General features: G+C 47.0%; 1 protein-coding gene across 1 annotated transcript in view; it reads right to left on the bottom strand.

The window, feature by feature from the left end:
• Positions 1–12,557: 12,557 nt before the first annotated feature.
• SLC49A3 (solute carrier family 49 member 3) overlaps positions 12,558–25,904 on the bottom strand; it is a 48,422-nt gene continuing 35,075 nt past the window's right edge. Inside the window, exons 6-12 of the mRNA XM_041471063.1 lie at positions 21,609–21,685; positions 21,354–21,491; positions 20,664–20,780; positions 18,960–19,112; positions 16,986–17,143; positions 15,850–15,962; positions 12,558–14,455 (exon numbers count right to left, since the gene is read on the bottom strand). Of these exons, the coding sequence (XP_041326997.1) occupies positions 14,301–14,455; positions 15,850–15,962; positions 16,986–17,143; positions 18,960–19,112; positions 20,664–20,780; positions 21,354–21,491; positions 21,609–21,685 (911 nt within the window). The 3' untranslated portion in view covers positions 12,558–14,300. The remainder of the gene's footprint in view (positions 14,456–15,849; positions 15,963–16,985; positions 17,144–18,959; positions 19,113–20,663; positions 20,781–21,353; positions 21,492–21,608; positions 21,686–25,904) is intronic.

Raw genomic sequence — 25,904 nt, 5'->3', positions numbered from 1 at the left:
GCCCCATGGGGTGGAATGACATGCTCCTCAAAGCTGTCATCCTCCCACACCGAGTACAGGATGGAGGTCACCCTCCTCTTGCAGAGGGGGCACTCAGGCTTGCTCCCAGCCCACTGCAGAAGGCTCACTTAGCAGAAGCAGACCAGCCACGGCAGTGCCTAGCTGGCCTCCTGCCAGCTGTCCAGGCAGATGGGACAGCAGTTGTCCAGATCCATGGCCATGCTTGCCATGCGCTGTGGGGTCTGAAGACAGCTGGGGATGACAAACCACTTCACTGTCTCTCAGTGACACTGCAGCAGCAATTGTTGTGCTAGAAAAGTGAGGCCACAATTGTTGTCTGGCCTAAGGATGGATGGAAGTAATACCCATGTCCCTCAGGAAGGAAACCTTTCCTGCTCCCCAGATGGAGTTTTCCCCTCCCAGATAATTTCTGCTGCTGCAAGAGTGACCCCTGAATGCCCCGGCTGCCTCAACTGAGAGCTTCATTTTGCAAATGACTCACAGGGGCACAGGCTGAAAGTCACTGATCTCACAAGGATGGGAAATGCACCTATATTATTGACTCTCTGCAAGTAGGAGATTTGGTGCTGCAATATCCCACTTTAAGCATGCAAATGCATACAGGAAGAATCTAGGGGCTTTGCAGTCCAGTTCCTTTCCCGCACTCCTCAGCTCTTAATCACATTTCAAAATTAGGCTACAAGTGAATTCTTCTAAATGCCTGGGTTGCTTTGTCCCACAGACAGCCATTTAACCATCTCATCTGGCAAAAACAAGCATATCGGACAACCAAATATACACTGTGGAGTCTAGAAAACATAACTTATTGCACTACAGAGCTGCAACCAGGTTCTTTGTTGGGATCGCTGCTCACATAGGTTTCATCATCAGTGCAGGGGCCTGAAGGTGTGTTTCTTTCACAGACTGTTGTTAAGGAAGGATACAGTGAGAACAAAATTATTGTGCAAGTCTGTTGTGCTCCTCCTCTCCCATGTCCACCTGAACTGTGCTGCCACTGCAAAAGGCTTTCCCAGAGAAGGCAAAATCAGCCCTTCTGGCTGAGATCCTATAGGAAGGATGTACACCTGCCCCTCAGCTCTGGATGCTTTCATTGTTCAGCATCCATCTCCCACAGAAGCAGATGACATGAATACAGAAACCATGATTTTTCACCAAAGAGCTGGGAGGCAGACATTTTCTCTCACTACCATTTTTCTGTGAAACCTGGGATGGACTGCTGCAGACTGCTTATAGGTCCATGTCAAAGCTCTGCTTAGTGGTTCAGACTGTGTTCTGGCCTTGTGAAGTTATGTGACTTGCTCCTCTTCTTGAGGTTGTGTCTCCTCTGGGTCACATTGGTACAACTCAGCAAGTTTGGAGCTGGGCACCCTTCCTCTGTGGATGGGTTTGTCTGCAGGTGAGAGACAGCTCTTCTTCTACCACCTTTCACTGTGCTTGCTGCTGAGTTTGCCCAGTCAGCCCTTCTAGCACTGATTTCCAATCCAAACTCAGCATCTCATGCTGTGAGCGAACAGAGATAAAGGACAGTTGGCCACAGTCACACTTTAACAGCCGAGCAAGAAGAAAGGAGGATGAAGAAAGCCCTTATAATGCAGGAAGTGCTGGAAAGTGCTTTATCCCAGGAGTGGTTTGGATGAGTTATGAGTGATTTGGGGAAGTCTGATAAAGATGTCAAATGCTGGAGTGGATATAGTGCATTGTTCAGAAGTTACATCACCAGGGTCTCACCATGCATGTCAAGATCACTCAGTGGGTTCAGCTCCTCTCCAAGGAAAGCAGATGACACCAGGCCACACATGTACAAGCCAAGTGACCTTGCTGGTGAGGCTGGGGATGCTGGAAGATAGGAAAGTACTGCAGGATGTGAATACCTGGCTGGTTAAGCAGGGAGCTGGGCTGGGGTGATCCCAGTTCTGCTGGGTGCTAGGATGAGGAAGCCAAGGATGTGAGCTATGGAGAGGTCCACTCCTTTTGCTGATGCAAAGGGAGGCAGATGGTGGCAGGAGGGTCTGCATGAACTAGGGACCTCATGGCTTCCCACTCTTGCAGGCAGCAGATGCCTTGTGGGTGGGCTGAGGTTGCAATGGAGTTGCCACTTGAACTCTGCATGCTCCAATGGCACATGGAAAGAGCTGCACGACAAAAGCAAGGTGCAAGGAGCTCCAGCCCTGTCAGGCAGGCCTGCAGCATTCTCAAATGTTGTGGTGCACTAGTTTTAGTTGTTCTCTTGCACTGGGTGATTGGGAATTTGCACAGAATAGTTTTATATTGCACTGTATAGCTTATGTTATATCACGTGGTTTTTTACCCCGTTTCCTCATCACGTGGCCTTTCCCTCACCCACCCCAGTACCCCCTGGTGGTCTCTCCCCTGGGTTACCCCTCCCCTCGCCACTCCTCACTGGTGTCCCATTGCCTGTGGACCTCTCCCTCTGTCCCCATCCTGGGGTATAAAAGCTCCCTGCTGCCAGGGAATGCTCTATTTCTCCCATGGGTTTGTCCACTTGGTGGGTCTCTTGGAATAAAGAAGAACGTTTCCCACACGGAGAAGAGCGCTTCTCAATCTTTTAACTTTGTCTATGAAATATCATGTGGGCAAGGGTCAATAGCCAACAGCCTGGCAGATAATCCGATATTTCACCCAAAGGCTCAGGCTCTGATTCTTCAGCCCCTGCTCTGTCCTTTCCCCACACAAGAGGAAGAGAAGCACAGAGGTGTAGGGCACCACACCAGAGCTCAGCTGAGAGCGTGGTTTCCCCTCCTTGGGTGCTGGGGTCTGCATCACTAGGCATGGTGGATGCTCTGCTGGTGAGGGAGCAATGCCAGCCTCTGGCCCTGCTGACAGGGACTCAGTCTAGATGGGGTCTGCGCTGGCATGCAGTGCTCCTGGAGTCAGCCTGCATCCTTGAGGCCTACGGATCTTCTTATCTGTCCTACTTCCCATCTCTACACTTCTTTCTCCAAATCAGTGTCCACCTCCCTCTTTCCCGCTGTGCTTCCTTCCTGCTCCCCATCCCTTTTCTTCTTTGTTTCTGCCCTACTTCCTGGTTTTTGCACTCTATCCCCCTCTTTCCCAATTTCTCTTCCTCCTACTGCCAGACTCTCAGGCTTGTTTCTGTATCCTTTTTGTCTATTTTCTTAGCCCTTCACTTCCCTGTCCCCAGACTTCTTTCTCTATCCCTGTCTCCCTTTTGCTCTCTCTCCCTTCTTCTCCCCCTTCTCCTCCCATCCTCGTCCCTATTTCGTTCTTTCCGTCCCCCTTCTTGTCTCTTTTCCTCTCCCGGTCCCTCCCTTCCACTCTCGCACACATCCCCACTCCTCGCTCCCTATCCTTCTCCCTCCCTCTCGTCGCGGGGCAGAGACCCTCCACCGTCCCAGCCTCTCTCCGGGCCCGGCACACGCTCGCTGTCCCCTCGGAGCCCGCGGCGCAGCGGGCACACCGGGGGCATGTGCGCGGGGGAGCCGCCGCTGCTGCGGCGGGAGCGCGCTGAGGAGCTGAGGGACGGCGGTGGGATGTCCTCTGCTGGCGGGAGCCGGGGAAGCGGCAAAGACGTTCCCAGAGCATGTCCCTGCTGCGTTGAGCCAGCCCATCGCCACACTTACGCTCAGCTTAAAAAGGCTTCCCACACTAACTCGGGGCTCTTGGTTATCACTGGGCACACGCAAACCGACTCCGGTGCCCCCAGGAAAGCCCGAACCAGCCCCACAGCCTCAAACACCAAGAGCTCTGCTTGAGGCTTCCAAGACTCAGCCTCACATAATCACAGAAACACAAAATGTTTTGAATTGGAAGGGACCCACAAGCATCATCCAGCCGAGCTTCTGGCCCTGCACATCACTATCCCAGAGAATCACACCATGTGCTGAGGGCGTTGTCCAAATTCTTCTTGAACTCTGTCAGGCTTGATGCTGTGACTACTTCTCTGGGGAGTCTGTTCCAGTGCCCAAACACCCTTTGGGTAAAGAACTGTTTCCTGATATCCTAAACATTCCCTAGCGCAAGTTCACCCTGTTCCCTCAGGTCCTGTCACTGGTCACCAGGGTGCTTGCCCCTCCATTTTCTCTCACAAAGAAGCTGAACAGTGGGATGAGATTTTCCCTCAGTCTCCTTCAAGCTGAACAGATCAAGTGACCTCAGGCACTCCTCATATGGCCTCTCCTTAAGGCACTTCAACCATCTTTGTAGCCTTCCTTTGGATGCAAGAGCTTCAGGACCCCAAATTCCTGCCTGACTAAACCCAAGGATGCTTGAATTGTCTTAGGGCCCCAAAACATCCCCAACCCTACTCAAGTCCCCTCCCTCTGAACCTTGCTCAGCAGCTACCCCCCACCCTACCTAAATGTCCCCAAACACCCCCATCTCCATGCCAGAGGCTCAAAACTGTCTTAAGTCCGGCTCTATGGTACCTCTACTTATCCCCACAGCCGGTATTCTCCAATTCTGTCAGAGTACACTCCCAAAACTGCTTTCCAGGGTGTCCAAATACTTCTGAATACTTCTGGTCCTCTGAATGGGACCTGGAGAATGTCATGTAGGTGTCATGAGTACCTGCAAACCCTACCCAAGTACCCTGGAAACCCCCCAAACCTGCCTCACAGGCCCCAAAGTTCCCAACCCCTGCTTCTGAACCCCCGAAAGTTCTTCTTCAATGACCCTCAAACCATAATTTCCTACAAACACCCCATAAACCTTTTTTGAAGTCCATAAAACATCCGTAAGTCCCTTCCAGGAGCGACCAAACAAACCGCAAGCTTGTCCATGGCCCCCAAAATTTCCTATACCCTGTGTCCAGGTCTGCAACCACTAAACACCCTGAAACCTTTCTCTTGGGCCAGGAATACATCTGAAATCACACCCAACTTCCCCCAAACTCTCATCTAAAATGTCCACAAACAACCTAAATCCTAAACCCTCCCAAGACTTTCTCAAACTTCTCCAAGGCCATGCCAAAGGTTCCATACATGTCTCACCAAACCCCAAATATACTGTGATGTGCCATAGCTCCTGTTGGCTCCACAAGATTCCATACCCTGCCCAATTCTACTCAAAGCACTCAAAATTTGGGTTCTTTTCTACAAGGGGGATTGTCAGAATGGACTGCTTTAAACACTGAGGTGTACTGCTTTCCCGAAAAATAGACTCACAATGGCCGTAAAGTTTAACAGCTACCTGGCAAGTTCTTTGCAACTTTCCTGTAAGTAAGGTGCTAGCTTCACACCAAAGGATTTTACACAATGCCTGGCTCCCCCAGGACAGCTCCTCTGCCTCCCCACTCACTGCAGTTTTATTCACCAGCAGAAGAAAGGCAAGGTGAGGCAAAGTCTTGAATGAATTATATTCATCATTTGGGCCTTTCTTTTGTCATTTTTCTGTTCTGAACACTCACCCACTTCTCTTTCACCACAAACTGCACTTCCCCTTGTTGAATTTCTTGGGGCTTCTGCCTTGATAGGGTACAGCCCTGGGCCAATGCAGCAGCAAGTCATGACTCCAGGCAGGAGGATGGATTTGGGCACTGCCGTAGTGAGGCTGCAGCAGGCAGTGCAAGCTGGTAGGAGAGCAGAGCCCCAGGATGGGGGGCACAGAGTGCATTGAGGAAGAGAACTTGAGAGGTTGAGTGTTGGGGCACAGGCTGACCATGGAGTTGCCCTGGCTGGAAACATCTGCCCTGGGATCAACTACAGAAATGCAAACCTGGAGCAGAGTCCATTATTTTTGTGCTAGATTTGTTTATTTTGTTGGGATTTTTTTTTTGTTTGGTTTTTTTTGTTTGTTTGGTTGGTTTTTTGTTTTTGTTTTTGTTTGGTTGGTTGGTTTTGTTTCTCAAATTTATTAAAAATGAAGGCATTTGCCACAACTTCACACATATTGCAGTTCCGGTCACTGTACTCACCTTCAGCCGCTGGAGGTGGCTGTCATCCCGCTGATGGCCAGGCTGTTGCAGGACTGTGCAGATGTGGGGAGCAGCTGGGTACCCGGGACCTCCTGCTCTCAGGTGGAACTTGTCCAATGGTGCCCCATGGGGTGGAATGACATGCTCCTCAAAGCTGTCATCCTCCCACACCGAGTACAGGATGGAGGTCACCCTCCTCTTGCAGAGGGGGCACTCAGGCTTGCTCCCAGCCCACTGCAGAAGGCTCACTTAGCAGAAGCAGAGAGGCAGTGCATAGCTGGCCTCCTGCCAGCTGTCCAGGCAGACGGGGCCAAGCACTGAGAGCAATACCACTAACCAACAACAGCTTTGCATGTCATTCCTTTCTGGCTGTGGCAGCAATGCTGTTGGCTTAATAAAAGCCTTTGGGAAGCTCTCTCTAACCCACAGGCAACTACAAAAAGATCTTGAAATTACTGTGGAGTGACAAAGTGATAGACTTAGGCAAGGGATGCTTATGCTTCAACTATTTGATTTTTGGATGTGTAACTTTCTCAGTTCTATGTTCTTTTCTTTCTCCTCCAAGCTGGGGAGGAGCACTCATTTTGGGAGAGGCCAAGCCATGAACTCTGTGAGCTGCATTATCATCCCCCATTCCTGCTACATCTGGAGGATCAACAGGATTGTGCTGGGCATGAACAGTCCATGTTCCTGGTGCAAACAGTAAGTACCAAGCCAGAACAGGTAGGAAGTGCTGTCTTCCCTCACTGTGGGCAAGAAGGGTCCATGGGAGTGAGAACTGCTGGACAAGGAACGGAGGGAAGAGAAAAAGCAGTGTGCATACAAGGGCTGTCCATCCATATGGAGGAGCTGCTGCTTTAGCCACAGGAGCTTTGACCATTGTGACAGCATGGGGGAGCCCAGGGAAGTGTTGGTGACTGTCAGCAGAGGAACACTTCAGATTGACTCCTCAGCGCCTTTGCAGGCTTGCCTGTGGGACTAGTCAGGAAGGTGAAGACACCTTCAACACACTTGTAAGCTCCCGAATCTATATGGAGTCAGTACCTCAGGGATAAAAATGTCTTTGGGAAGCAGAACCCCTCTGCCCAACTGAAGGCTCTGCCCTGTTGCAGGGTGGACAGCCCACCCATCCCAGATGACACTGGCAGAATGAAGCCTGCCTCTGTCGATACCCTAGCTGACCTAAGCAGCCTGAGTGCTTTTGTCTTGTCTGTGCTGATCACAAGCACTGCCCATCAGTGCTTCCTCAGCCCCTCCACTTCTCCCCTTTGAAAACTGCATATTTCCAGAAACAGCAGCCCCTGCGTGGAACCTCCCTTTTTCCACTCACAACCTGCTTGGAAAGGAAAAAGTGGGTTAAGATGAGGTTGCATGATAGGTACAGCAGCATCTCTTATAGCTTCTTTTCCTTCTGTGTTTCCTCAATGCCAGACAAGGCTCAATGAAGGCTGTCAGGTTTCTCAAACTTTTCTGAGAATCTGACCTGCAGGAGACTGTGGAGGAAGGTTTGGAGTCAAAAAAGCAACCCAAACCAGGACTGATATCTGAATATATGTGTATTTATCTATCAGCTGGGGAATTGCAGATCTATTCTGTAACAACACAGTTCTTGCTAATGATTCAGTCTTGCTTGCTGTTCATCATATCTCCATTTCCCACCCTGTGAGTATGTAGCTCAGTGCTCAGTAAGCTATGAGTACCATGTAGCAGATGCCACCTCCTTAGCATTGCTGCCTGTGGTCCTGACTGGCTTCTAGTCATGGAGGAAATGGCACTAAGTCACAAAAGCACTTTGAGGAGAGAGGTTAAAGTAAGCTTGCCTTACGTCTTCTATTTTCCTCTATTGTGCCTAACTTCTTTTATGCTCTTTCCCAAAATGGGTTGGAGGTCTCCCCTGTTCCTCATACTGTTTATATTGGTTTGCTTTTGCTACTGTGTATTTAGAATGTTTCTTATTTCCAGTCTCTTGTGCTCATTTTCTAGCAACATTTAGCTACTCGAAAACCTGTATTCTGAACCTGAATCCTACTTTGCCCCTTTGCTAATTACATGGTTCACATACTTAACCACAAAGTGCGTCTGGCTGTGCCATCAGAGTATTATAAAGTTCTTGAACAGTCTGCAGAACAGTAGTTGAGTATACTTACACAAGTATTTAACAAAATATGATATTCTTAAGTTCTGATTGGTGTATTTATAAATCATGGGTAACTAAAACTTTTGCTTTGGTTATGCAACTCCCTAACTGTGTTACAGATTTCTAAAACTCAAGATGCTATGGAGCGTGTGAGACAAGAGGACTCTTTCAGAATGCAACTAGACCCAAAAATGCCCAATCCTGACCTACCTCAAGATATTCTGCGTTTCATACCTGATAGTGGGGCACATGCAACTAGATATCCTCCACAGAATATGTTTGGCCTGGCATATTTGAACTGCTTGACATCATTTGGAAACTGGAAATAGTGATCCTGAAACAGATCCTGAAAGTCTGGGTCCCATGGTGCTTAGGTTATTAGAGGGGATTTGAGGTACATTCCACCCACCTGTTTTCTTAATCTGAATGTGGACTTACAGCTGTGCTGCTGGCAGGATGTTTTCAGTCCAGCCTCCTCACATCAGGACCATCCCCAGCAATAGGTCTGTCACCATGCCTTTGCCAGTGCCAAAACAGCTGTTACTTGACAGTGACTGAGACAGCCTAGCTACAGTACCTATACAGTATACCTACAGAATCATTTCTTGTTGCCCTTGTTGTCCCTGGCCAGATTTATGTCTATGAGAACTTGTTGTGGTTTGACACTGGCCAAGTGCCAGGCACCCACGAGAGCTGCTCACTCACCCTCCTCTGCTACAGCTGGGCAGAGGAGAGAAAAATTTAATGTAGGGTTCATGAGCTGAGATAAGGACGAGGAGAAAATACTTCAAGTGCAAAATAGGCTCAGCTTAGAAATACAAAGTGAGTTTATTACTAAAACAATCAGAGGAAGATAATAAGAAGTAATATAAGCCCTTAAAAACACATTTTCTTCTTGCAACCGCTCCCTCTTTCCCACCAAGAGCACAGGGAGACAGGGCTCGGGGGCTTTGGTCAGTTCATCACCCGAGGTTTTCTTCTGCTGCTCAGGAAAAGGAGCCCTTCCCCTGTGAGACCGTGGGGTCCCTTCCCACAGGAGACAGTTCTCCATGAACTTCTCCAGCATGGCTCCAAATCTCAGGAGCAGCAGTCCTCCCAAAACTGCAATGTGAGTCCCTCCCAAAACTGCTGTGATGTGGGTCACTCTTCCACAGGGTGCAGTTCTCCAAGGACAGGCTGCTCTACCCTGGAATCAGGGCCTCCTCTCTCCAGTGGGTCTTCCTCAGCCTCCTCCAGGGATCCAACTGCTCTGGCATTGGCATCTCCCCCACGGGCTGCGGCTGGATCTCGGCACCCCCCGTGGATCCCCATGGCTGCAGGGGCACAGCTGCTTCACTGCGGTCTCACCATGGCCCGCAGGGGAATCCCAGCTCCAGTGCCTGGAACAGCTCCTCCCCCTCCATCTTCACTGACCCTGGTGCCTCACATATTCTCACTTCCTCCTCTTCTCTGGCTGGGATTAAAACTGTGCTCCCACCTTTTTTTTGGTTTCTTCTTAAAGATTTTATCACAGAGGCATTACCATCATCTCTAGCCTTGGCCAGCAACATGCTCATCTTCAGAGCCGTCAGGGACTGGCTCTGCTAGACACAGTGGAAGTTCCAGCAGTTTCTCACAGAAGCCACCTCTGTGGTCACCCCCGCTATCAAAACCAGGCCAAAAACTGGCTTTCCTTACTTGATCCCTGATGTGGTTCATTTGGAGGGGGGCACCCCAGGGAGTCCCCGGAGGGCCCTCTAGGCTGTGAGTTCGCTGGCAGCTGCAGGCAGGCAAGGAGACTCCACACGGCTTCTGAGGGTGCTGATTAGAAAAGGGTTTATTGGGGGTCCCATCTCCAGGAGCATGGTGGTTACTGAGGGGGAAGGGGAAAGGGGGAGGGAGGGGGAGAGGGAAAGGGAGAGCCTAGGGAATGGCCAAGAGGGGAGAAAAAGGGGCTAAGAGAGGAGAAAGGCTAAGAGAGCCACTGATCTCGCTCACACAGTTTAAGAGGGGAATTGAAGTGGGCACGGCATCAGACATGGGCCAGTGGGGTTACAGACACATGATGGTTCAGGGCAGGACCACAGGCTTAGAATATACCATACATTTTGGAGGGGTGAGACAGAGCATACCATTTAAATAAAATGCAGTACTACAGATCCCTGGCGGTTCAGACAATCTCTCTGCACTTCTCCCAAGCTACCTCTGCTGGCCTCCATCCTCTGCTTCCTTGTTGTGTTTGAGTTTGTCTAGGGGTTCCTGGCATCTATGTAGGCTTCCTGGCATTTTTTGCCTGAGTTCCTCCTTGCTGGGGTGTATTACTGCCAAGCTTGAAGGAGGTGATCCTTAATATCAACCAGCTTTCCTGGGCTTCTTTTCTCTCCAGGACATTATCCCTAAACACCCCTGAAGAAGCCAAGATCTGCTGTCCTGAAGTCCTGGGCAGTGAGCTTGCTGTGCACCTTCATCACTGCCCTGGAGATATCAAACTCCATCATTTCATGGTCACTGCAGCCAAGACTGCTCCTGGGCTTTACATTCCATGCCAGCCTCTCCTTCTTGGTGAGAACAAGGTCCTGCATAACATGTCTCCTTCTTCTCTGTCACTTAAGAATGAAATTGTGTTCCAGAAACCTCCCAGATTGCTTATGTCTTGCTGTGTGCTCTGATTTAGCAGACCTGACTGGCCCTTTCAAACACCTTCCCTTTGAGGGGGGGGGGAATTAATGAAACAGCAGTGTGTAATAGTCAGTGTACAGTCGTACAAGGCTCAGCAGCCTGTCAGTGACATCTCTGCTACGACTGCCCAGTGAGCAGCACCTCCCTAGAGAGTGTGTCAGGTCTCTCAGTACCTCTGAACCTCTCAGAAGTCACCTACTGCTATCACCCCTTACCTTTTCTTAGTTGTGCTGGCTGTGATGTGGGACCAGATGGGGCTGCCTTACTGCTTGTTATACGGGGAGCAGATGGGGCTGCCTTACTCAGCTCCAGTGCCTCTCATGATGTGACAGGTCATTCCTCTTCAGTCCACAGGGAAACAAAGTGGTTATGCAAGGGCACTTCAGGCTTCAGGGAAGTCTCTTCCCCCTGTGGTCCTTGTCATTGCAAGCTTCCATTCTTCTGCATTATTAAGCTCTCCCTTCCATATGTGCTAGTGAGGGAATTTTTCTGGCTGTTTGGTCGTTGGCTTATGGGGTCACTGCAGGCTGAGCTTGGGACCAGCTAGCTAACACCTTCTCAGTCTCCCTGATGTTATGCAGCTTTCTCATTGCCTTCTGCAGCTCAGCCACCTGCTGCAGGAGGTGCACCATCTGAGCATGTGTTCTGTACGCAGGTCTGCTGCCTGTCCCTGCCCCAGGAGAAATGTGTCTCTTCCTGCAATTTCAGATCTGTCCTATCTATCCTGGTGGTGTCTGCTGTCCCCACCTAGACAGAACTGCTGTAGGGAGAGGCTGCACTGCACACCTCAGACTGCAGCCACAGCAAGATTGTGTATCCCCTGCCTGTTTCAGAGGGCTTCTCTCTGATCCACTGCTGTAATGGGACTAGTGACGTGACTGTCCCATCTCCTCTCCCTTGACTTCACAAAAATGGGAGGGCTCTAGTGAGACCCAACCACAGCCAGGAGTGTTCACCTTTGCAGAAGACTTTCTGCAGTTTTCCAGAGAGGTTTTTTGTAGAGGTCTCTGCTGGGGTCATGGAAGGCCATTCCTTTGGCAGGGAAAGGACACGGGTCCCCAGCACACCTGGCCCAGGTCTTAACATCAAAATCCCTCTGTTCTGCTAAGACTTCAGCTTCACATTTTCCATAAGTTTTCCAAGAAAAGGCACATCTATAAGTGAGCTGTGAGATAGATCAGTTACACAATCTTGAAGAGAACACAGCAGAAAGTCTCCTTCAGCTGTGGTGGTAATTACAGACTAGCATGGACACTCGAGCCTCTTTTGTTCTAAACACAAAATGTGAAGTTAGCTGAGCCAGCAGGAATAGCTGATGCTGCAAAGCAGGTACCTGCTTGAGCTGTCTGGCCTCACTGCTTGGCAGTGCCATCACACCTTTATGGCATGCTGTCAGGGTATGACAAACCATAGAGGGAGAGAGCAACTACTCATCAGGAATCCAAAAAGAGCCTCACACACCTCTATGTCTCATGCATTAGGAGACAGAAAAGTCTCCCCTTTTTGTCATCTCTTTTATGTGCTTGGTTAAAGATAATAGTGTCTCAGCTGGTGCAAGGCAGACTCTCTCACCAGGGCAACAGCAGGTTTTGGAGACAGTTGCTAGCAGTATTTCCTTACTTCTTTAACTTATCCTTCAAAACAGAGCTAACCATAGTTTATCCTACAGCTAATTTCACATGGTCATTTTAAGAATCTAAGATTACTCTGAGATTATATTTCACACATTGTCAGTGTAAGCACAGCTAGCAAATACTGCAGCCTTTGCTTTGTGCTGCACAGCAGATCCAACACAACCTTGCACCTAGAAAATACTTTTTAAAAGATGATACAGTGAGAAGAGGTTAATCCTTTCTTAAACCACCCTTTATTAAAAAAAAAACCAGAAACATTTGTAAATATATAAAATTATAAAATATCAAGTGCTTCTTGCTTCCCAGTACAGTGGAATTCAGAAGTGGCAGGTAAATTTGGCGTTAATTTGTTTGGTGTGTTAGTTCTAGGGCTGCAGAACTGACCAGCTAGTTTGCGAAAGACAGCTATCTCATTCCTCTGACAGGTTTAAACAATCTTGTTTCACTTTGGTTTCAGACTTCTTTCCTGCTCCTTTTGTCAAACATCAGTGCTTACTAGTGAGAGCACAGCTCGAGCTGTAGGAACAAGCAGGCTCCTTAGAAGGATGCAAACACGTTTAGCAAAGGGAGAGCCTTCCAGTGGTTAATGGGGAAGAGAATTTAGGCTGTGAGAGAGCTCCTTTGTACAGTTTTCCCCAGACAGAGTGTGTTCTTGGCAGTGGGATTGTCTCCTAGCTGGACTGGATAAAGCTAGTCACAGATTCAATTTGCATCAAGGTCCCTTAATCAGCAAGTACTCAGATTCCCTTGAAATACGTATAACATGAAGCATCACGAAATCCCAGGTTTTTTTTAATGTGTTATAAAGTAAGAATTTCTCAGGTAGTACACCTAGACCTGAACTCCAAGCAGGACATTACACTGCTGTGGAAGTACTGTAAAATTAAAAAATACAGTTGTACCCATTGTAATTGTCAGTGTAACTGTAACTCCAGAAGGGATCTTTTGTGTCACTTCCCATCTCATCTAACAGTAAAGAACAAAGAGAGAACAGGTGTTTTTTGATGTTGTTTCTCACTTGGTCTCCTCCCCAAAGCCTCTGTCACCTGCAGAAACTTATGACAAGAAACTTATGACAAGTCCCTGCACTAAAGTGTCACCTTTGCACAGCTTCTACCATGCCAGGCACTACAGTGTCATTCCCCAAGGAATGATGCTTGATAGGAGAGCATCACATTAGTCTAATACTAAACCAGCAAGTTTGTCTTCTTGTGGAAAACTCAAACCACTGAAACTGCAAAAGAGGTGAATAAACAGAATCCCAAGTAAAACAAGCTAATCCTGAATGTCTCAGCATTTAGCAGAGAAGCAGAGGGGTGAGAAATGCTGCTGTATTTAACTTCTGCTGCTTATTGATATTTTCTTTTATAGGCAGCACTACAGGCAAGGCTTTTCTTTTCTTGTAGAAGACAAAGTGACTCATTGTAACAGACTTGTATTACAGATCACATACTTACATATCCCCACTGGAATGGAAGGATGCTCTAGCTTCTACGGCCCTTTAGCTAAAAGGCACAATTAGCTCCAACATGAGTGGAAGAGTTGTTATGCTGTACCGCAGTCCTTAAATAGATGTTTTCCACTGGATTTGTGGTAGGCACAGTTTCCATCTTTCTGAAACTTTCACCCTTGATCCATGTACATGAAAATTTAAAAATGGCTGAAATACAATGCTACCCTCCACTGCGGCATTTCTTTAGGTTGAATCAAGTTGGCTAAAAATTTTAGTTGATAACATAGTTGTCCATTTCCACTTTAACCTTTCTAGAAGGACAGCTTTTCTTAACAGCCCAGATCCCCAAATAAACACAAGACTGAGAGATGCGCAGCCAAGGTGCTATTTGCTCTAGTCCTTGCTTGTTGTGCAACATGACACAGATATCCCATCGTACCAGCTCAGGATTGGTCCATGCCCAATAGTCTGAGTCCTGAGCCTTGGCATCCCCTTTTGGTCAGTTTAGGATTCAGGAACATGTGCTGTCGCTGCATCTTCTGCCTTGACCAAATCAGCACTGATTGTCTCAGCATGGAGCCGCTTGTAGTCAGTGTGGAAGAAGATGACGTAGAAACAAGCCATACCACTGCAGAGGCCAGCCAGCACCAGTACTGGAGCTGTGAGAGAGATACAGTTTTAGGCAGTGAATCCAAAACTCCCCATGGGTGCAGAAATCTACAGGTCAACTCCACAAAATGACACATTCTGTCTGACCTCCTGCCAAGGGATACCACTGAGGACAGGGTGCAGACCACAATGGGACATTACCAGTTTGGTAATAGACAAAACTTGCTTTACCTAACACTAGCATAGGAAGAGTATTTAGGTAAAATGTGGAAGGCTTCCAGAACTCTGTGTCCTGCATGACCCCCCAGGTTGGAGGTCTTACATCGGAGCACACATTTTACTTGCAGGAGTGTGCGTCCCTCTATAAGGGTACACATTTGTGTCTTGGGCGTTAGTGAAAAACATTACAAAAAAGATTGAATCAAATCACTTCAGCTCCACAAGGGAATAGGTCCTCACAGGTAGTGCTCCTTGTAATATCATCTGAGAGCAGCATGTAGAAAAGTACATTTAACATGAACTTTTATTAATGACAAATTTGTGTTTCAAGAATCTTTTCTGAAGGGGAAAAAAGTGTACCTAAAAAGCCTGGAAGTAGTTCTAATTTCACCAGTGTCCCAAATGAACATCTTCATCCCCTTCTCCACAGATTTTCCTGTATGTATCAGACCACAAAAGGAATATGAATGGATATCTAATCCCAAGATCCAGCTCTGTTCTGATTAAATGGCAAATTGCAGGCTTTCAGAGATGAAGCAGTCAAATTGCTTTTTGGGGACAGTTATTATGAAGCCTTAATTCCTTACAGCTAGTAGACCTTATTCTGGGGAGTTTCTGCTCAGCCAAGCAGGATATATTTAACAGGTGATGGTCAGCCTTTGCTTATGGCGTCCCCAGGTGTCAGTATTATACAAATATGAACCAGCTGAGAGATCAAGACTGAAAACACTTATGTGCTCCTGTTCTCAGTTGCTGTCTCTTCTGACCAGCTAGGAAAGGAAGGGAAATCTGGAGTAAGTGAGAACAAAGCTATACGAGTATGTTACAAATACAGGCAGAACAGACAGATGTAGTTTTCAGTTAAAGCATTTGTAACCTTGGCCTCCAATATGAAAACCAGCCCTGGTTATGCTACATGGACAACGTATTTCCCTCAGAACAACTGCCTTCTAGTTTTATGAAACTCAAGTCTCTGCAGGGTGACTGCAAGAGAAATTTTAACCTGGAGCCAGCAGTGGCTTTAGAGTTCTTACTATTTCAATTTTGCAGGACTGGTTTAGCAGGAGCAGCAAGGAGTGCACCATCAGATTCAGAAAGGGGGTTAGAAGATATTCTACAATAGGAATCAGACTTGCAGGGTTCATCAAACTGAGACCTGGAGGAGAGTGGAGAGTACATGGGGTGCAACTGAGTGTCCAGCATCATTTCCTAAGGACATACGTACTTGTCCAGTCCAGGGCTCCATCCTCATCAAGGGCACAGGTGGAAAATGGATCCTCAGAAACATGGACAGTGAGAGCTTGTAGAAGAATCATTAAAATCACACCCTCAATCTGGCTGTGGGGAGAAGCCAACATGCAGTTATGTTACCTGCCTGAGGTACCAGTGCTGCAGACAGGGCCACCTTCCCCAGCCAGAAGAGAATGATGCCTCTTTCTGCAGCATGGTCCTTCTAGCAGAGAAAGCTGCTGTGGGATTCCTCTGGCCCAAACATTTGGTTAACTGGTCCTGTCCCACAGGGTGTCCAGGTCAACTTCAGACACAGGGCCAGTGTGGCAGGATCACTATATACTCCCTCTGAAGGTGAGCAGGTGTTGAACTACACCTGACAAAAACCTGAGGCATATTTACTGGGCAGAGACTTGGAAACACTTCTCACTGCAGAACTGAGGATACAAAAAAGGTTATGATTTCAGCCTCCTCCTCATTCACAGCTGGCTGGCAGCAGTCACTAAGTCCACAACCAGTAAGAGACAACAGCCTTCAAAGGCAGTGTCTGATGCCCCTCACTGATGTTTCTTGCTGCTGCACCTCCTCCTGACACAAACACATGGCATCAGATCACTGGTGTCACTGCTTAGAGCTCCAGCAAGTCATTCCTGCTGAAGTCCAGAGCCAGCCCTTATTTGTACCTTAATTTACCAGGCAGGTAAATTGGTAACTGGAAGGACAGTCACTGTCCCTCAACAGAGCACAGGGAACTGACTCGTCCCTGTACTGTTGTGGGAATGGGTGCCTCTATCAGGCATGCAACCCCCATCTACTTCAAAGGCAGGTGGTGCTGGGCATGGTTAAATCACGCTTTGTGCCGCCAAGGGAGACCTTCATCTTTCTTACTGCATTTCTTACACCTCTTCCACATAGTCCTCCCTATTTTAAAGCATTTAGCTCTTCAACTCTATGGCTTAGCCAACCAGCTCCCCTTGCCAGCAGCAAGTGCACAGACACCAGAAAGACATTCATGAGGACAGCAAGCACTGATGTCTGTATCTGCACCCACACCCTTGTGTGTGTGTGTGTCTGTGTGTGTGTGGGTGTTGGAACTCAAGCTCATCTGTCAATTGGATTTAATCTGCTTACCTTGCAACAAAAATCAGGCCTGTAGATGTGCCCTCTCCTACAGGGTAGGAGCACTCCACAGCCAGCTCCATGGCAATGGGATAGATGGCAAAACCAAAGAAACCGAAGAGCGAACTGGTGATGGCCAACATGATGGCCTGATGTCTGAACCGAGAAGTCTGCAGGCAAAAAAAAAAAACAATACCAAAGTCTCAATGTCAGCACTGTTGTGCAGAAAGTCTCTGAACCTTTAACCTGCAGGAAGTCTCAGGGGGTGACTCACCAGTATATTCCCTACCTTTTACGGAAATCAATTTTTTACTTTCAGCCCTCTAGAGTCAACAGAATGCTACAAAATGGAGAGCTATCTGTTGAATTGAAGTAAGGAGAGGATCAGCAGAATTATCTGAAAAGCACTGGTCTGGTTGTACTATAGTAACTTCACCGGTCAGTAACTTACCAGCAGTATTTCAACATCTCTCTAGGGCCAAGTGAAACACACACCTTTGTCCCAAAGCAAAATAATTTTGGAAATTATGTTTGTATTAAGTTACTTGTGAGAATTCTGGGTTGCTGCAGCTCAATGACAGGGAAAATCATTCAGACACACATTTGTAACACTAGGATTTTAACATCAAAAGACCCAAACAAAAAAGCAAACAAAAAAAAACATCTGAAATATTTACAAAACCTGAAGACTAGTTTAGTGCCTACAACAGCCTTGTCTCCAACTCTGGAGGAAAGAGCATGACCCTGTTCAGCCAATGCTACTAAAGACAAAGTACTTTGCAGCCATGCTGCTGGTTCCTCCTTCCTTGACCATGTAATAAATTCCCACAGAGGAGTACAAGGTGTCTGTCCTGGGATGGCAGCAAACCTGGCCCAGCTAAACTGGTTACGTCAAGGAAAACTCTATGTGTCTGGAATCTGAGTTCAAAGCACAAAGGGACCAAATAGATTTGAATGGGCGACTTTTGTTCTACTGCTTTGAGCTAACAGTTCATCTGTATCAGATGAAGGTGAGGAGGGAAGGGCAGGAGGAATAGGTTTGCTCGTTGCTCCTAACATAGCCTCTTACCTATTCAGTGCTTCACCTGAGTCCAGGCAAGCTGGCTTGTATTCCGATCATCCTCAAAACAAATGCCAGAATATGAAAGTGGAAAATGCAAGGTGTGCTTTAGGCATCTTGTCCTACATTGACAAAAGCATTATATTTGTCTGTCTCTTCCAAATGAAGCTACCATCTCTGGGGCCTTGGCCCCAGGGAAGGTGTGATCACCCTCTAGTGAAAGTCTGTGTTTTTTATTACACAAGAGAAATGCACAGCATAAGGCTGCTGGGAAAGCAGAAACCTGCACCATTCTGGGTCCTCTGTGGTGCTGTGTGTTGTGAACAGATTCCTACTGTGTGTTGGCTCCCATTGGCAGTGGCTGTGCTTGAGTGCAGTACTTGTAACCTGGCCCCATGGCTGTAAAGTCTCCAGGTTGTGCATTCCTCTCCTGGCTGAATTCAAGTGTTTTCCTCTTCTGCCTCTCCTGTCCCCCTCAAGGAACTACTTCAGAATTAGAATATAACTAGGTGCTTTCCACTAATGTTACAACCCTAACACTCACCATTGTTAAAGGCAGGAGCTGGAAAAATATGACATTCTTGTTCATTTTTGTGATATAAATACTTAGCAACTCCCTTTCTTTTTGTGTTTGAAAGAATGGTCTCAGGAGTTAGTATGCAAACATAGTGAGCCAGTACAGAGAAGTAAAATTATGCCTATTTATCCCAAATCAGTTTGTCTCAGGCTCCACAGTGACTGTCAAATCCTCAATAAAGGGTTTTTCTTTAAAACAAGAAATTCCCAGCCCAAAGAGATAATCCCAAAGCATAACACAGGGTTTAATAAACACTATGACATCAAATGACCCTGGTTTAAGTTGATGATTAATCAGATAGCAACAGAAATAAGCTCATGGGAATGGCACAATGCAAGGGAGAACTCACCACTGCGAACATGATGCTGGCAAGTGCACTCAGACAGAAACTGATCTTGGTGGACTCTATGAACTTCCTTGTCCGGTCGACATACATGCCTAGCAGAAAAGCACCCAACAAACCACAGACTGTGAACAGTGCACCATTCAGGCCAGCAAAATCCTGGAGGGCAGAAGAACAAGTAATGAGAAACTAGTGCAGTTAGGATAAAGGTTTTAATGTCACTGACCCATCTGTCAGCTACCAGTGGTTCACTTCCTGAGGTAGGAAAAGATTCTTTGCCCATTGCAGTAGCTGAGGCCTTCAGAGGGCTCTGAGTAGCAAATGACAAAGTCCAGGTGCTTTTACAAGTGTGTGGGGACAGCAAGGTGACAGCACTCCCAAAGGATGACAAGTCTCCATACACCTGTCAGGGGAGGCTGGATGCAGAGCCAGAGAAGGTCCCTGGCATTAAATATTCCAGCCTGGAGACACAGGGTTCTTCCAGTGGCAGTCAGGTGCTTTGTCCACACTGGTGGCAACAAGCCCATCTGCCTTGGTACCTGCTGATGTTTATAATTATCCTCCTGGCCCTTTTCTTACCAGGGACCTGCAGTGGCACACCCAAAGCATGTTAGAGGAGACACCGGCTGTGTCAAAGTCTAACTAGAGAGGCAGTGAGCAGTGGCTAGGATAGGGTACATGCTTATAGCACTTCTTCAACTCCATAAGAATTCAAACACAGACATCAATCCTGAAAGCAGAGAAGCTTTCAACAAACTTGGAAAAACATTTTTGGGACCCTCAGGGGCACTGGAAGGAAAGGATATATGGAATAGCTTCTCTGGGCTAAATGGCCAGAGCAAGCCAGTCACACAGAGACAAAATCAGGATGCACAGAAAGCAAGGCTGCAAAGTTTAAGAGGTTTCCAGTTAAAAGCCAATGGAGTGTGCAAAATGTGACCTGGCTATGGAGCCCTGAGCCAGATATCAGATCCGGGAGCTGAAGAGGGGGTGGATAGAGACCAGACATGTTCATGTGCATATGTAACAGCTGGAGAAGTGTTTTAAGAAGACCCCCATGGCAATACAAACACCAGGACTGAAGTACAGCCTGCTGAGAGGAAACACCTGAACTGGGGCGGGGGGGGCTCCTAATAAGCAGGAGGGAGAGAGCAGCAGGAACCAGCTGTGCACATACTGTGCTGAACTGTAAAAGCAGTACCTGCTGGTGTCATGAGAAGAATGAATAACCAGCTGTCACAGTACCACTGACCTCTTCTGCTGCCCTGACTTCATGTAAATTTGTGCAAAGAGGAAAAGGTGCTTGCATCAGCTGGTCTTCAGCTTCACTCTAGGGCCTGCCTGGGCCCCATTCTGCTCTGGAGTAGGTGACAGAAGGCTGCATAGAGAGCAGTGCTCTGGAGTGGCTTAGAAAAATCACAATATTCTTTTTTCCTAAAAAATTTTTTGTTTACAAGTGGGAGCCTGGCCATAGCCAATAATGGCCATGGGCAATAACGGCCATGGGCAGGTAATTTATTATACTAAGAGTCTGACTGCATTCTGGATTAATCTGCTGCTTAATCTATTTTAGATAACATGAACAAATAAGATATGAGACTGCAGCATATTCAATTGTCTTCATTTTGCTCTGAGTCCTTTATGAGGGAATATCAATATGATTGTATCATAGACAATGTGGACAATGGGGAGAAAAGCAAGAAGACTCACATTTGAATACCCTTTTTCACAAAGGATCTGTTCTAGCAGAGCTGAAAAGCAGGTGAACATCCCAATTCCTCCTCCAAAACACACTGCCAGGATGATGTATGGCTTGTTTCTCAGGAGCTAAAAAAAGAAATTAATGTAAATAACTGGAGGAGGGAAAAGATCTGTCTGTGACAGCAGACTTGAGGGTCAGTGGCTCTGACTCCTCACTTGAAATTGCTGACAAGGTAACCCCACGGTCACTGAGGAAGGTGTGGCTTTGTCCTGGCAGTTTGTCCTCTGTCCTGTCAGCCAGAGGACAAGGTACAATGGGGACCATGTTAGGGAGGAAGGAACTCTTCAGTGCTCAAATTCTTCTTTTGCTTTGCCATGTGCTATCCTGTTACCATATCTGCTCAGAAGATTCAGGTTGTGTGCTCCTCTTGGATAAGTCCAAGTCAGCCTGTTTGAGGTATCTGAATGGCTCCCAGCCCACAGCCGAATGGTCAGATAGCATTTCTTGCACCTTTGCTGTGGGAAGCTTCCACTGCCTGAGGAAGGAAGGAATACTGATCTCTTTCAAGGGGCTTCCATGGCAGGTTTGGAGGAGTGGCATTCAGAGTCTGTTTTGTAAGCAGATTGTTCAGTATATCCCCGCCTTGCAGAGCTGCATCCCTCACTCCAGCACAGCAGTCCCTATGCTTCAACACTTACCATTTTGAGCCCTGTGAAGAATGGCTGTGAGTTGGAGTTGGTGGCACTGGCTGATGGAGGCGTTGGCGGGACCTTCTCGTGAATCCCCAGAGTTGCTAGAGCACAGGCTGTTACTGCTGGGACAGCATAAATACCCAGCTACGCAACAGAAGGACAAGACAAGTTACCACTCTTTCCAGCTCCACCACCTCCAAACAAATAAATCAGCTGGACCCAAATCTGCCCAGCTGACTGATTAAAGCAGTTTTCATTTACCATCAATGGAATGTGCTTTCCTTCAGGAACTAGTGCAGGGGACAACAAGTTTGCTATAAGAATGCCCAAGGGATTGGCTGGAAGGAAAGAGAAGAGAAACATTTTTTTCATGCAAGCAGTCAGGATCGTGTATCCACCCCTACTGCCTGCCAGCTGCATCCCAGCTGCAGTGTGCAGCATTGTAATGAACAAGGACAAAACAAGGCATATATAGAGAGAGCCAGGAGGGGAACATTTGGAGAAGTGGACTATGTAGTCTTACTCTTACCACATATGTTGTCTCAAGCCCATGAAATCCATTCTGTAAAACCATCTCCCTTTAACTCCTAACTCCTATAAACTGTTTTTCAGCTATGAATTACAATGTCCTCGCTCTCACAAGGCTGCCTCAGTAAATGTCAAGCTGAAGGAACAAAATTAAAATGGGTGAATCCATGTCATCTGTCCTGGTGTTACATAGCAGGAGTTACAGAGGTGTTCTTTCTGTATTCCCCTATGCCATTAGTTATGTATACATTGTGTAGAGGATTCCTCTGCTTAAGGGTGAGCAGCCACAGCTCTCTTAGCCTCTACTGCCATGACAAATGTTCATTTCCCTTAATTGTCTTAGTGGCTTCTTAACTGCACTTACACTAATATGTCCATGTCCTCCTTATATATAGGAATCTACAACCCAACACAGTTCTTCAGATGTAGACAGGCAACATCCCTCAAGCTGCTGGCAATGCTCTTTATGAGGGTCACTAGGATGCTATTACTTTTCTTTGTCAAAAGGCCATGAACAAAAAAGTGACACTAGGTCATTCCTGAGGCCTTTCAAGCCTTTATACTTCCTTTGCAAAGACCAGGCAGGTACACAAATTGATCTCTGCTACCAAGTACAAAAATTACATGGCAGCAGAGAACCTTGCAGATTTTGTACAGGAGGAGGCAGTTGCATTATTATGGGACTGGAGCTGAGCAGTATGTGAAGCAGCACTTCTGGAACTCAGCTTGGGAACATCCAAAATTGCAAGCAACAATTCTTAAATGTTAAGACAACATTCTGCAAATAGTCAAAGAAGTAAAGCTGCTTTTCTACTAGTGTGCAGGGATGTGGTTAAGAAAGCCAAAGCCAGCCTGGTGAGTTTGGTGAAGGGCAATGAGAAAGGTACCCTTAAGTGCTTTTGCAGAAAAAGGAAAGTTAGAGAAATGTGCACCTGTTGCTGTATGGGACAGGGGACTCAGTGATAAAGGACACAGAAAACATCAACGTATTCAATGCCTTCTTCATCTCTTCTGTGATTGGTAAGACTGACCTTCAGCTCTGGGATCAGAGGTAAAGTTAGAAGCAATAAAGATTTACCCTCAATGGAGAAAGACTAGGTTGGGGAAGACACAAATCCATGGGACTGATAGGACGCATCAGTGAGGAAGCAACAGATTGTTTCCACTGCAAGGCCATTTTTGGTTACCTTTAAAAGACCACAGCAATTCCAAGAGGCTCCTAAGGAGTGGAAGAGAGCAAATGTCACTCCCATCTTCAAGAAGAACAAGAAGGAGAATCCAGGGAACTTCAGGCTTTTCAGTTTTACTTTGTTCCCTGGGAAGGTCATGGAATAATCAATCCTTGCCACCACTTCCAGGCACATGAGGGATGACAAGGTGAAAAGGAAAAATGCTTAACTAACCTGGTAGCTTTTATATGGTGAAATGACTGCTGGATGGAGGAGGAAAGAGCAATTGACACTGTCTCCATAACAACCTTGCAGACAAGCTGATGAAGTACTGTCTGGACAAGTGAGCAGTGAGATGAACTGAAATCCAGCCAAATGGCTGGGCCCAAAGGATTGTCATCATTATGATGGAGGCCCGTCATCAGTGATGCACCACAGGGGTTAATACTGGGGCCATACAGTTTACCTGGATGATAGGACAGAGTGCGCCCACAGCTAGTTTGCAGATGATGCGACAATGGGAGGAGTGACTTGCAGAAGAGATGGCCATACTGCCACTCAGAGGCACTGCAATAGACTGGAGAAATAGACAGAGGGGAACCTTGTGAAGTTTGACTAAAGGAAATAATATGTTCCACCTTGGGAAGAATAATTCGTTCACCAGTAAGCATCGAGACTCACCAACTGGAAAGCAACTCTGCAAAGAAGGACCAGACGAGGAGAGGGCAGGGAGTCCTGGTGCACACCAACTTGATCATAAGCCAGCAACACAGCCTTCTGATAGGGAAAGCTACCACAATCCTGCGCTCAGCATTAGGCAGTGTTGTCAGTGGGAGCTGGTCTTTACCCTCTACTCAGCACTGTCAAGTCCACATCTGGAGAATTGTGAGCAGTTCTCAGGTTCCCAGTGTGAGAGAGACATGAATTTACTGGTCCAGAAAAGAGAAAAGATGATTAGAGGACTAGAGCTTCTGTCATGTGAGGAGCCACTAAAAGAGGTGGGACTGATGAGCCTGGAGAAGCTGCTGGAAAGCAGTTTTGCAGAGAAGGACATGGGGTCCTGGTGGATTGCAAGTTGACTATAAGCCAGCAATGAATCCTTGCAGAAAGGTGTCCAACAGCATGCTGGGCTGCATCAGGAAGAGCAGGTGGAAGATCATGATCCTCCTCCTCTGCTAAGCCCTGGTGAGAAACATAGAGAGTGCCAAGTCCAATGCTGTGTTCCTTGATACAAGGCACCAAGTTAGTGGAGCAAGTCCAGTCAAGGCCACAGATATGATTACAGGTCCGGAACATCCCTCATACCTAAGGAGGCTGGGACAGCTGACACTAGTTAGCCTGGAGAAAAGAACATTGATCAGCAATTATAAAGATGGAACCAGACTTTTCTCAGTGGTGTACAAAGTGTAACACAGGAAACTCTACCTGAATATAAACTTCTTTACTGTGATAGCTGTTCAGCACTGAAACAAGATGCTCAGATAAGCTGCTACATCTCCATCCATGGAGATAATCAAAACCTGACTCAACATAAACCTGGGCAAGCTGGTCTAGACAACTCTGGTTGATCAGGGGGTTGGACAAGATGATCCCAAGAGGTGACTTCCACCCCTGTCTGTCTATAATGATGCTGAGGCATCATTAATAATCCTATAGCACAAAACTGTAGCATTTCTACTCTGTGCTTGAGAAAGTACTAGCTTATGATGATGGTAAAATATTACCTGCTTCTAAGTACATTACCTGCTTCTAATTAAACAGCAGTTTCCAAGGAGATGGATTACATCTTCTCTGTTGGGGTGAAATGCAACTGGGCATTGTAGGGGACTGCCTGTGAACTAGTCAGCTGTTTCCATGAACTGAAGCTGTTCCAGAAAGTGTAGATGAGGGTTGGAAAGGTATAGGTGAGCATTGGGCTAAATTTGAAAGCATTGAGACCACTTGAGTAATTACATGGTTTCAGTTGCCTTCTTTTCCTGGGAAGAGCTATTACATGGCCTAGATAATGAATGGAAAGGAGACCACTGAGTTAATCAACTATACATTATGATCGAGGGGTCCTGGTGGACTAGCTTGCAGCACTCCGCAGTGGGGCTGTGTGTTTTGTGGTCAGTGATTCTGATGCACTGGAACTCTTCAGGGTGAAGAAAGTGATATACCAAGAGACTTCAGTAAATGAAGACTCCCATGAATGAAGCAGAAGTCACTTCAGTGGACTCAGACAACTATTTCTCCTTCTGACACAGGAGAATTTCTTGTGATCTTCACAGGGGATGAGTTCTTGGCCTTGCACTGCTTCTCTTTAAGTCTTTACAAATGATGGGTAGAAGAAACACTTGAGCTGAGTCACTAACCATTATGACAGCTGAGTCATAGTAATTTCAGCTGCTCAGCAGGATCCTGGGCGCAAGGTTCATATTTATTACAAAAGCCCACAGAAGCCTACCATAGACAAGGAGGCTGTAGAGCCAGTTTCTGTATGCAGCACTGATACTGACAGTAGTGGAATGCTGAGTGCCGCTCAGCATTAATTACACAGGAAGTGGGCACTGATAAATTGGAGCAAGATGACACAAAAAGCTCACATCAGCAACAGAAAGAATGGAGACAAGTACGAAGAAGCAAAGGGAAATTTGGCTGTAAAGTGGCTGGGTGGGAGCCATTCAGTCTTTCAAGACAAAGTAAAGAAGAGCTGATAATTACCCGACAGACAGGTGCAACAAGACTGAATACATGGGGCATAAAGAGCATCAAGATGTTGACATTTGCCATGAGTCAATTAACTGCAGGATTAAAAGACTGGGACTGTGGTAGATGCTCCTTCCAGGCAGTATTTAAATTTTCTTGAAATTAAATCCTG

The sequence above is a fragment of the Pyrgilauda ruficollis genome, unplaced genomic scaffold (genome assembly GCF_017590135.1).
Source record: "Pyrgilauda ruficollis isolate IOZ18807 unplaced genomic scaffold, ASM1759013v1 scaffold106, whole genome shotgun sequence".
Classification (NCBI taxonomy): Eukaryota; Metazoa; Chordata; class Aves; order Passeriformes; family Passeridae; genus Pyrgilauda; species Pyrgilauda ruficollis.
This window is presented reverse-complemented; position numbering and strand designations above follow the sequence as displayed.